Source organism: Hipposideros armiger, unplaced genomic scaffold (assembly GCF_001890085.2).
Source record: "Hipposideros armiger isolate ML-2016 unplaced genomic scaffold, ASM189008v1 scaffold_8, whole genome shotgun sequence".
In the NCBI taxonomy this organism is placed as follows: domain Eukaryota; kingdom Metazoa; phylum Chordata; class Mammalia; order Chiroptera; family Hipposideridae; genus Hipposideros; species Hipposideros armiger.
This window is the reverse complement of record NW_017731358.1, coordinates 6,348,359-6,361,096: the sequence shown is the minus strand read 5'-3', so window position 1 is coordinate 6,361,096 and position 12,738 is coordinate 6,348,359. Positions and strand designations below refer to the sequence as shown.

The window sequence follows — 12,738 nt, the reverse complement described above, 5'->3', positions numbered from 1 at the left end:
CCCTCATTTGCCAGGAGCAGCAGCCCAGGGAGAGGAGGTGACCTGTCCAGGGCCATCCAGCAAGTAGGGGAAGGATGAGAACCCCAGTTTTCTGATCCTGGCCTGGCACGCTTCCCATGGGACCGGAGCCACCTCCAGTCATTGCATAATTATCCTTGTTAATGAAAGAAAAGTGGCATGAGAATTCCCAGTCAGTGTAGTTGTGGTTGCACATTTTTCTTCTTAATGGCATCTGATTCATTTGCAGCCCCTGGCTGGGCTGTATGGGGAGGCTTTTAGCTGTGCATAAAGGGGGTGCTCTCCTGGCCCCTGTTCTGGTTCCCTTAATTCCTATTGAACTCATTGTCACCTCTAAATTATTCAGTGCTTTGCCCTTCTCCAGCTGTGTCAGTTTGCTCAGTTGGTCCCCGATTTATTAAGTGACTCCTGGGCAGTGTCCAATTTCATGCCATTGAGACTGTAAGTTCTTTGGGGGCCAGGGACTCTGCCTCCAGTTCCTTATGTGGTCCTGGAGTCTGGGGCCGTCCTGTGCTTCTGGAGGCTGCATAAATGTTTGTTGGTAGAGGTCAGCCTGAGGAGGGGAGGGAAGGCGGAGCACAGCGCCCAACACTCCCTGTAACCGAATTTGTTTTTTTTCCTGCCTGTGATTAGGGTGCAGCATGTGCAAGAGGATAATGCCGCATTTCCAGAAGGCTGCGAGCCAGCTTCGAGGCCACTTTGTAAGTGAGACACCATGGGCCGGGCAGGGCTGGCTGCTTCTTGGACTTGTCCCTGTTACCTGGGGAGATGGCAGAGGAAGGGCAGGGGAAGGGGAGGGCAGGTTTTGAAATCATGAGGAGGACTTGCCCTACTGCAGACGCCGCTGACCCAGACAGGTTGTTCAGAGACCTGTCCTCAGGGAATGTTGAGAACTCGGTAGAGCTGCTTGGACCAGGAAAGGTTGGCGCCTGTCATAGGACAGTGATGAAATAGCCAGGAAAACAGCAAGAAGCACATGGGGTATTGCTGGGAGGCCAGTGGCCCAGGGGCAGACCATCAGGGGTCCAGAATTACTGGGGCTGGGCTGCAAAGTGGGCCCAGGCTTCCAATGCCGGGAAAGGGGCACAGTGACACCAGTGGTGGCCCAAAGCGCAAGCAGGTTCATGAGGCAGTCTCCTGCCTGGGCTTACCAGGGTTCCTTGGTTCTTGTGAGGCAGGAAGAACAGTGGAAACCACAGCAGAAGGATGTAGTCCAGATGGGGAGCTGGAGCTCTGAGCGTGCCTTCAGTGTCTGGGTGTGTGGGGGGAGAGCAGACAGGAGAGAAGGCTGTCTCAGGGGTGCCCGAGGTGCCTGCAGAGCATAGGAGCAACCAGGATGGTCAGCGAGGGAGGCGGGAGGCTGGGCGGTCAGCCGTCACCCAGGGCTGAGGATCAGTCACTGATAGTCCAGTCGCCTCTGTATCTCCCCTACACGGCTAGGCTTGTCTCCTCTGTGCCATGAGTCTGTCCAGTTTTGTACTTACCCTGAGCCATGGAGGTTTGGGGTTTTTTTGTTTAGCTGGGGTTTTTTTGTTATTGAGTGGGTGATTTTTGTTTTGTTTTGTTTTTTGGTTGCAATAGAAAAATAACTGCTAGCTCCTCTGGGAGCGTGGAATACTCTATACACCTTTCATGGAAGGCCATCAAGGGGAGCCATCTCAGTGGGGCCGGCCAAAGTCCCATTAAGGGAGTTCTGAGTCTTAAACCTGCATCATGATCTTTATGGATCAAATTAAGCTGGTAATTAGTTCAAAGTCAATTTAAAAAGTTTCAGTGGCAGCACCAGGGCATGGTGACAGCCCTGCTAGATGGCTGCAAGATTGGGTTGCAAAGAACCAGTGCTTTGTCTTTTGACCTCATTCTGGGGGATACCTAGGCCCCACTTGTTTCTCCATAATGAATTTTTAGCAGCTTGCCTGGAGATGCTTAGCTGTGGGGCACACAGACATCACTCTGGGGAAGTTTCACGTCACATTTTGGGGCCTCAATAGATACCTTATTTTAAGATTATTTCGCCTGGAGAAAAGACTTAATTACCCACAATGTTCTCCCTACCTGCACCCACATATACTTAGAAAACTGCTTCGCTCAACTTCCAAACTTGTGGAGCAGTGGAGGGTAAACAGCTTCATTTCTAATCAGATCACGGACTACCTGGCTGGCCTCTTCGAAGCAGACAAGGTCTTGGTGCCAGTCTTGTGCACCTTCTGGAAGATTCTCAGCCAGTGCTGCATTTGCATCTTCCTGTCAAACTACACTCAGTATCCCTACAGGCCCCTCCCGTGTTCCCACTGAGCTTACCCTGCCATGTACTGCCCGGTCTGCCCACCTTTGCTTTTGGTTTAGATCACTTTGTTCACCAGTTGATACTAATTGTGATTTTCTCATTGAAATGTGTGCTTCTTGAGCACAGGGTCTATTCATATCATGTTTGTTCAGCACAAAGCATAGGACCAAGCTCATCCCGTGTTTCCCCGAAAATAAGACCTAGCCGGAGAAGAAGCCCTAGCATGATTCCTCCAGGATGTGGAGAGCACACACCCCTCACATGAGGGTTTTATGATGTGTTTCAAGGAGAAGGGTGCCTTTTCCACAACCTCCTTCAGCTTAAAATATTCAGTATGCCAAGGCGCCATATTTTGGCACCTAAAATCATGCGAAGGCGTATTTTCCGGCTAGATCTTATTTTCGGGGAAACAGGGTAGTAGGTACCCAACACATGCTGATAAATGAACAAATGAGTGTGTGGCTTATTACTCATGGGTACATTTTATACTGAGCTCTATGTTAACATTAAAAGTGATGTTCCTCTTTTTAAAGGAATTCAGAGAATCAGTTATTAAGGACAGACAAAGTGGGAAGGAAGTTTATGGGACGAAGGCCTTCCCCCTTGGCCCTGGGCTCACACTAGGTTCTTTTGCAAGGGTAGCCCTGAAGATTACTTGTGTTAAGGGTACACGTTTTTAAAAAAGAAAACAAGAACAACAAAAAAAACAGAACCCGCTTCTCCTGCCTGGGCCCAGGTCAAGAACTAGGAAATGTGACCCTCCCAATTCCCTAGACAACAATACAGAAAAGCCAATGGGATTGTCCAGGTCCCTGGCAAGCTGGGCCAGTCAAGCTCAGCGTTGGCCAGGTGTTAGCTACCTCGGCCTAAGACATCTGTGTCGTGTGAACTCATCCATTTCCTTCTGTATTTTGGGGTGGTTTGGTTTGCTCTGTTTTCTCCTTAGTTTCTTAGGAAAGCCCCTTTGCTTTCCTTTGAAAAGTTCTTACCTTTTCCCAACTCCATAAAGGGGGAAGGGCCTGGCCACTGTGGACACCATCCACTGCAGGAGGCCCCTGGAGGTCCATGCACACGGCACAGCCACGGCTCCTCAGAAACGGGGAAACCAGAGGCGTGGATTCCTTTAGTCCTCACACACAGGGGAGAGATGGGCTGATAGTCCCCAGAAACCAAAACTGGCTCCCTCTCCACTGTTGAAATGCAGCTGGATTAGCAACTCTTGTCTCCTCTTCATCTTTGTCACCTTTGAGCCCATTTGGCTGACCATGTCTATGGCAAGGGTCAGAAATCTTCCTCTTCTACAGGTGTCTTAGGAGGTGTCCAACCTGATGATGTCATTAAGGTGGAAGCCAGGCCAGGTCAGGGATGCACAGCCTTTGCCATTTCCCGAACTCAGATCTGCCTCCTTTTTGCTATCACTGATGCCTGGTGAATCATCAGCGTGTGTCCCATCGGCCCCTGCTAATTAATATCCTCGTCAGTAGCCGTTGCTGCTCCCTGATCAGAGAAGCCATCAGAACTTGCCCGTTCCCGTGTGCCTTCTCTTCCCAGCCTTGCCAGATTGACATCCACACTGAGTGTCTTATTAACCTTGGCCATCATGGACTCTCTGGGCGTAAACACCATGAAATGGGTTGGTCGTGATGACAGATGTGTGCAAATTAAACGCTGGTGCTAGCTCTCACTCACTGGCAGGGATCGTGGGCAAATAGCCTTGGAGCCTCCATTTTCCTGTCTGTAAAATGGGGCTGATGATGATGATGATGATGACCACTCTGCCTTCCTCACTGGGGTGTTGTGAAGAGCAAACGGGCTGGAGTGTGGAGACCACTGTGTAGCCTACAGATATTTCACAGGTACGGATGATTGACACCCACTGCCCTGTACTTAACCGTTCTTCCCACACACCAAAAAGGGGGTGCTCCCCAGGAGCTGCCTTCCACCCTCTTTTCTTCCTTATTAACACATTTGAGCAAGGGCCTGCCTGGCACTGAACTTTCCTTATGGTCTGTCCCTCAGTGATTTTATCTACCTCATAGCTTCCACGTAATGGAGCTCCATATGGACCCAGAGTTCCTAGGCTCTAGCACCATGTGTCCGACTGCTTGCTTGACACCTTGGTCTGGATTTTTCTCCCTGGGTCCCAAACACAGGATGTCAAAATAAAATTCAACCTCTTTCCACCTGGCAGACGGCCAGCTTTTCTTCACAACTCTCCTGCGTAGCCCAGGTTCCCCTGCCAACGTGCCAGGGCATCACCATACATCTGTCCCCTTCACAGCCTTCATCCTCCCCTGCCCTCCGTCCTGGGTCAGGCCCTGGTTAGCCCACACAGGGTGGTTACCAGAGACTGCTCACTTGTCTCCCAGACCCACAGCTTCCCTCTGCAGCCCAACCTCTGTACTTCAAAACATGCAGCCGGGAAACCCTCAGTAGCTCTCCAGCACCTCCTGAGTAAAGCCCTGGTTTCTTAGGCAAAGTGACCTCATGACCTCACCCACCCTTCTCTTACGACTCCCTTCTGTGTGTCCTGCAGTTCAGTGAAACTGACATGTTTCCCGTTTCTTGGGCTGATTCTTTTGTCTTGCCACCGTTTTTCCTTCCTGGAATGGCTGTGCCAGTCTTACCCTCTGTGGGGCACTAGCTCACATGCCTCCTGTCTTGTGGAGCTTCTGTGACTGTTGCTGTCACAACATGGGCTGAACATGAGGAAGAGCGTGTCATGCCAAGCGAACGGCCCCGGGCACATGTGGCTCAGTGTCCTGCTCTGTGGCTTTAACATCTCCTTAGGCTGAGACCAGTTTTACCTCATTGAACTTCACAAACTCCATAAAGTGTTAGTACGGAGTTGTTCAAAAAATGTTTATCTCATTAACTAATAAATGTCCCAAAAGTGGTACAATAGTGCTACAGAAACTGGGAAAATTGAGAGTTCATCCCAAGCAAAGGTGGTTTGGAAAGGCCACCTAGGAAGGTGGGATTTGATTTGCCTTAAAGGATGGATGAGTCCGGTGGTAGCTGAGATATGGGGAGTGGGCATACTAGGCAAAGGGACTAAAAGACACAAAGTAGGGGCACAACATGTGTTCTGGAAATGAGAGCAGAATTGCAGTCTCTTAGGAGCATTAATGAAAAGAGCTAACATATTTTGAGTGTTGTAGATACTTGTACTATCTCATTTAATCTTTACGGCATCCACAGGACATGGCTGCCGATGAGGAAACTGAGGCACAGAGGCACCTGTGACTTATTCAAGGAAATGCATCTACTGAGTGGGAAGTTAGGGTTCAAACCCAGCATCCCTAACCCTGATCCCACCTCCTGGCCATGGCGGTATATTGCCCGTCCACAAGGTGCCTTGGACAGCATATGGTCCAGCTTCTGTCCTGTGCAGAAATCTCAGACTGTCTATTCTTGGGAGAATAAAAAACCGAGACCCTAGCAGGTGTATAATTAAAGGTTTTGTAAGAAAGAAGAATTCAAAAATGAGGTAGGGACCGTATGGTCTTTGTGTGTGTGGAGCTCGACTTAGCCTGTATTCATGGGATTGAAAGGTTTTGTGCAGGGAAGTGATGTAATGAAAGAGGAGGGTGTGGGAGATTAATCTTGTGGCGGGCGTGTACTGACACTGGGGAGATCAATTAAACGTAAAAAAAGAACTTTAAAGTAGACAATTATTACTGGAAAAGGCTGCTGAATCAGCCTGGGGAAATGAACAGAGTGGCTTTCAGAGGATTCCAGGCCTTCACACAAGTTCTATTTCAGGCTTATTTTTCTTGTATTCCTTGCAGCATCCCAAAATGGGCTGGAGGGAAAAAAAAAAAAAAGACAACCAGTGATTTAGCAAGCGTTTCTTATGTGCCTGCTGTGTGCCAGGCATTGTGCTAGCTCCTTAAAACAGTTGGAAAGACATGTTTAGATGCTTCTAAGGATGGAGCTGCCAGAGGCACAGGTGGCTTCTGTCACTGGGAGGATTTGGTAGGAAATAAAGAACTGGACGATTATTGAGCACCAGTTTTGTGCTAAAACCTCTGACATGGATCATCTCATTCAGTTCTCTAAGGAGTCCCGTGATAGCCTCATCACCCACATCTTCCAAACAGGGATCCTCAGTGAGGGTGAGTTCCTTGCCCAAGGTCACATACTCCTAAGTGGAAGCTGTCTTCTGAGTCAAGTTCATTGTCTGATGAGACTACTGTTTTCCTTCTTCTCTTCCTGTGCGTCCTTGTGTATCTTTCGGCAAAATTCAGCTGCCTGGGTTTCTTCTCACTGCTGTAACCAACTACCGGCTTTTCTTAACGTTTTCCCCCCTCTCCTCTCTGTTGCCCTGCTTTGGGGAGCAGCCTTCCTGTATCTGGCCACCTGACATGCTTTTGTCGGAACAGATTCAAAGTCCTCTTTCTGGGCACCTGATCCTGCCCCAGAGAAGGAAGTTCTTGCTTCAGGAAAGGAATTTTAGGGGACCCTAAAATTTTAGGGTTGTTCTTAGAACTTAGCCCTGTCTTCAGTAACACAGCTACTAAAACCCTCCTTTCCCATACAGGGATGTTAGATATGTGGAACCCTGCAACCAGGACACGTTCAGACTTGGGAGATGATGGTCACAAACAGGAAGAGAGAGTTGGGGAGGCCTAGCAAGGCCTGGAGGGAGGAGCATTAGGCAGGCGGGGCGTCACGAGAACCACACACTGTCCTTGGCCAGGTAGAGCTATGAGGTCTGAGCACTTCACACATGAAGCCTCGCAGGACAGACTGAAGACAGACCGTGACGTATCCAGGAAGATGTCTGAGAACATTGTGGAGTGGCTGAGTGGTGATGCCATAACTTGGGAGTAGAATGCAACCTTAGTTGACATGAGCAAAGAAAAGACATATGTACTTGGGTGGCAGTGGTCCCGCTCTAGGATCTGTTTGAATTTGGTAGCAAGGCCAGGTTTCTTCTTCAACCCCCCGAACTTTGTTTCTGCACTGGGATGGTTCTTGCAGGGCAGGTAAAAGGGAACACCTGTATGGAGGGCAACGCCTGGGCCCACATGCCGCTTCCAGAGCTTTTGGTCATCATTCCCAGCTGGCTTAGCTTGCCCTGTTCCCCCACTGCCCTGGGCTGCATGTCAGTCCGTGGGGCTTTGTTCCGTTCGTCATGTCCTCATCGTGTTGGTGGAACAGCTGGAAAGGAGGCACATGGACAAAGTGAAGTGTCTTCGGGGCAGGGGATGGACAGATCTGTTCTCCCTTTGCTCCTAGGTGCTGGCCGGGATGAACGTCTACCCTTCCGAATTTGAGAACATCAAGGAGGAGTTCAATGTCCGTGGCTACCCCACCATCTGCTACTTCGAGTAAGTCCCCTGCTTCCCTGCTGATGCTCGCCCCTCCGTGATGGCGTTTGCATCCCGACTGAGCCCACGTTGTCTCTCCACCTTTCACAGGAAAGGACGGTTTCTGTTCCAGTATGACAACTATGGGTCCACAGCCGAGGACATTGTGGAGTGGCTGAAGAAGTAAGTCGGGTGTTTGCCTGGGGGGGGGCGCGGGTGCCCAAAGGGAGGGTGGTCCCTGGTCACAGGGCTCTGGCTGAGGGTCGGCGGGAGTTTGGGGAAGAGAGCAAGGAAGGGAAAGAACCTGCTGTGATGCCCACTCAGTTGTTTCTGAGTTTTGTCTAGGTGAAGGTAGAGATCGCTATGATTTTTAGGATGCAGGAGTTGAGAGGATTTAGTGTTACTTTGACTGTGATGACCGCATTTCAAATAGATTTTTTCTGCATACTATCTGTCTCATGGATAGAGGTGTTTCTCACCCAGGATTTCAGGTTTGAGAGAGGTTTCACTGCAGGTCTCTCTGAAAATAAAATTGTCAATTGAATGCTTATTTCAAATGTAACACTGTATTAGGTGCTGTGCAGCTACTAGGAAATATTCCAGTGCCTTATGTTTGCAGAGTACTTTGCCCTTCACCGTGCGCTTCCCACAGATGCTGCTGCATAGCAGCCGTGTGATCCTGTTTTTTGTAATGTGATTAGACCCTTATAACCCAAACCACCCCTCACCTGGAGGCCCTTCCCTGCTCAGCGTGTGACTTTGGCATGATGATTGGGCCCTGACTGGTGTGTTGGATGGGGAGCCTGTCTCCCCCATACCCGGAGCGAGGGCAGGGCCACCTCCTGGAAGCCTCCCCAAGACATCCCAGCTGAGCACTCCCCCGGCTTACTTTGCACTTGGCCTGGCATCAGTGTATCACTTACCAGTCACTGCCAGTGTGTGGTTATTTGGCATAGTTCTTGGAATTGTAACAGCTAACATTTTTGGGCCCCACTTTGTGGCTGACACTGTCCTAAGCACTTTATGTGGATTCTCATGCAATCCTCAGAACAGCTCTATAAGGAAGATGTTACTATCAACCGTATTTTATGAATGCAGTAACTGAGCAGTGATGAAGTAGCTTGTCCCACCTGGCAGCAGCTCCCCACCATCCAGATCCGCTCTCCTGAGTTCTGGTCAGAGCCCCTTCCCCTTCCACCAGTTGCCAGCACGGTGGATATTCATGAACATCATTAATGGGTCACAGGCTTAAAGAATTCGTTATCCAAAGATATGGAGGTTGAAAATGTGTATTTCCAGAATGGGAAAGGAGGATGAATTTTGTACCAAAAAAAAGAAAAAAAAAACCCCACCAGAAAAAAACTGTTATATTCTAAAAGTCGAAACCCTCAGTCTTCTCTCGGTTTCCAAGGGCCCAGGAGACACAATGATAGCACCATGTTTGCATAGCATCTTTTATTTCTTGGGAAGGATTTCGCCTCTCTTTCCCCATTTATTACCTCATTTGCAGTCCCTGCCCAGGAAGGCAGCTCCCCATTATCACGTATTCATTGTCTTAACCTGGGCCTTCTCTCCCCGCTCACCGTCTTCCCTTTTCATTTGATAATAAGCATGTAGTCTCCTCCAGCCAGGCAGATCTCACTCTGCTTTGGGAGAAGGTTTCAACAAATAGCAATCTCATTTGTCACCAGAGCATAAAATCTGTCTGCTTCCCTCCCCTTCTTCAACCTTTTCTGGTTTCAAAATACACTCATATCTTTTGGGGAAGGATAAGGTTTGTTTTTTTCAAAAAGTGTTGAGAATTGCTTGCTAACCGTAGACAAGGGGAACACATCATTGGATTTTCTGAGACAGGTTATTATCTCCTCCTGTGGCTTGCCGTCTGTCCCCCACCCCTGCTCTCAGCACACTGCCACGCCTGCTCCTCACCGGACTTGGCTCCGGCCTGTCCAAAACCCAGGCCTGCCTCCAAATCTCTGTCCTACTTCTCACCTCTGTCTTCCTCCCTCTCCTCACCCACCTTGTTAGCAGCTTCTTGTTCACCCTGGGTCTCCAGGCTGAGATGGTTGGTGGGATACTCCAGGGAAGGGAAGGCAGCATCTGTGTCTCCCTGGGTAGCCCCTCCAGAGCCACCCAGCCACCTGAGCACTGTGTAGGGGACGTACATGCGAGGGCAGCTCCTTCAAAGACATGGCTACAGTTTGCTCCCCCAGCATGGCGGGGCAAGGAGATGCCCTCCTGAAGGACCCCCATCGGGCTGCCTCATCTCACACCCCAGCAAGAGCTAGCAATGCCACTGTGCTGCCAACTGGCTTAATGTTTAAAAAATCTTTTAAAAATAGATTTTAAGGCTGCTATTCAAGTGAGATATGTTATTACAGAAAAACTCAAAAATAGAGTTAAACAAAAAAGCCTCCACCCTCATTGTCCATAGAAAATGTGTTATGATATTTGGCAAATTTCCTCCTAGATACCCAACTCTGTATGCTAGCGTTTTCAGTCTTTACCAGATTTCCCCCAAATCCTGGTGGGTGGCAGTGACCCACCTTTCCTGCTTCCCTGGGCCTCTCCATTGCTCAGGGCTTATGGCAGCTCAGGGTAGAGGATGAGGGTGGATCCAGCCTCCCTAGTTCTCTGGATGACTTTCAGAGGCTCAGGAGAGAAGAGCCCAGATCTCACCCTCTGACAAGTGACCCTGGCTGCTAGGCACAGTGTGAGGCCGGGTGGGAGTCCCTGGTGTCAAGTGTCCCAGGGCTGTGGGGGTAGATACCCTGATCACTGAGGCAGTTGTGTCCTCTTGTGCTCCTGACCCCGCTGCATTTCTTATTCCCCTCTCTGCAGATTTTATGCTCCTGAGTTGGGCTTGGCAGGTAGGGTGCACAGCAGTGGCATTCCACTTTGACCTAGCTCTCCATTCCTGCCTGTGTATTTTTACACTAACCAGAAGCAGGCTGAAAACAAACACGGTGTTCTTGTAAGGCTTCGAGTTGTAGCTTTTCATCCATGGCACAGGCATCCACCTGCCTGAGGCAAGGATCTGCTTTCGTGCAAAAGGAGCCCAGCAACTCCCAGTTGCAGGATTGGAAGGGAATGTCAAAGTCAAGGAGTCTACCCCCAACAGTTCCCTTTCATGTTTGCATTGCCTCTAGGATAGATGTAGTTACCTCAGCCCCGCTTAAAAACCTCGGAGAACAGGGCCGTGGCTCATTTTGAGGCTACCCATTCAGATGTGAATGAGTTTTATGATTTAGGTTATGAATGCTATCTAGGAATATTTGGGTAGTACTTTATTAACTTATAAAGTCCTGTCTTATGTTCATTATGATCTGTCTAGATCAGCGGTTCTCAACCTGGGGGTCGAACAACCCTTTCACAGGGGTCGCCTAAGACCATCGGAAAACAAAAAGATATTTACATGACGATTCATAACAGTAGCAAAATTACAGTTATAGAGTAGCAACGGAAATAATTTTATGGTTGGGGGTCACCACAACATGAGGAACTGTATTAAGGGGTTGCGGCATTAGGAAGGTTGAGAACCGCTGGTCTAGATGTACCTAAGAGGTAGATAAAGCAAAGCTCACAAATACACTCCTCTGTAGATGTTTGAAGTCAAGTTGGTTCCCTAAGCCCCTAGAGCTGGAAAATGGAGGAAATAAGACTCGAACCCAGGTCTTCTGACTCCCAGCTCATCTCTCTTTCCTGCTCATCTGCTGTAGATAGAAGGTTCTTACTTCTCTTGAGCTGAAGTTTTTCCCTGGAGCTTCCACTTGGTGTTGGTTCTCCTTTGTAGCAAATAAATCTTAATTTCTCTTCCTGATGCAGTCTGAAATATTTGAAGATACAGTAGTTATTCCCCAGAGCTTCTCTTCTTCAGGTTAAATGCCTCCAGTTCCTTTAACCATTCTTCGCTCATTGCATCATTTATTCCAAAAGCATGTATTGGGTATCTGCTGCTTGTTAGGTGTAGGAGGTACAGAGACAAGAGGGAGCCCCAGTTTTCAAGGAGACAGACAGTGAAAAGCATAATTCGGTAATAGTGTTTGGCCCCAGACTTCTTCTGTTTAATCCCTCTCTTTCCAGTAACTCTTACCACTATGCCCAGTTTTGCAATCCTCTCCAGAAAGTAAACTTCCTGTTTTCTACTGGGTGGGAGGGGGGTGCTTACCTGGCTGCAAAAGTGAGGGCCTCGCTGCTCCAGCTTGCAACTGTGCCACAGCCCCGCTGCAAGGGAGTGGGGCCTCTGGGGCCTTTGGAACCTTAGCCCTGCACCCTCTCTGCACCCAGCACTCACGTTTCTGCCCTCTGTTTGTTGGCTAAGTCATTTTTCTAGCTTCTAAAATTGCAAAGACTTTTTTTCTCTCTTTGTTGTTGTCTTCTTTCCTCTTCTGTTTGCTCCTGTGGGGTGACACTTAAAAAAAAAAACAACCTCTTGTACTGTTATATAGTGGTTTTGGAGTGTGTTCTTTATGCTCAACTAGAAGTTTCTCAGGCATTTTCAGGTGCTTGTACTGCTGCTAGGCCGTGGCATCTCCATTCAGTGTGTACGCTCTTGCTGGATTTTAAAAAGTGACTTTAATATTTGAATAGGTTCCATTCACATAATTAAAAATATACTTAAAAGTTATACATTGAAAAGTCTCGCTTCTACTTGTTTCCTTCATCCTATTCTCCCTCCCACCCGTTAGCGGGAAAAACTTTGATTTTTTTATACAGATGCAAGCAAATGTAAGTATATATTTTTTTATCTGTCCTGAATTTGCTAGCACTGTTATGTGCATCCCAGCAGACTATCCACATCTGTGCATAGAGCTTCCTTGTCCCTTGTCATGCTCTGCCCGCTCTTGTGTGGATGGACTGCAGTGTACCTAACCATCTCCTACCAGTGGACACTGGGTTATTTTCAGTCTTTGCCATGACAGATCATCAACAATGAATACCTTTGAATGCACATAATTTTGACATGTGCAGGTGTACTGTAAAGATAAATTCCCTGAAGTGGGAATGGTGGTGTTTTGAGGGGTTGGTATTTTGAGCCCAAGTATAGGAACCTAGGGTTCCTTGTGTTGGTCTGGGACCATTGTCTGGCTGGTGACTCATTCTGAAGCTTGATTTTTT

The 12,738-nt window shown here is 48.6% G+C and overlaps 1 protein-coding gene across 1 annotated transcript in view; it reads left to right on the top strand.

Annotated features, from left to right (window-relative positions):
* PDIA5 (protein disulfide isomerase family A member 5) overlaps positions 1-12,738 on the top strand; it is an 87,367-nt gene that overhangs the window by 47,425 nt on the left and 27,204 nt on the right. Inside the window, exons 8-10 of the mRNA XM_019652582.1 lie at positions 652-719; positions 7,550-7,641; positions 7,732-7,803. Coding sequence (XP_019508127.1) covers positions 652-719; positions 7,550-7,641; positions 7,732-7,803 — 232 coding nt within the window. The remainder of the gene's footprint in view (positions 1-651; positions 720-7,549; positions 7,642-7,731; positions 7,804-12,738) is intronic.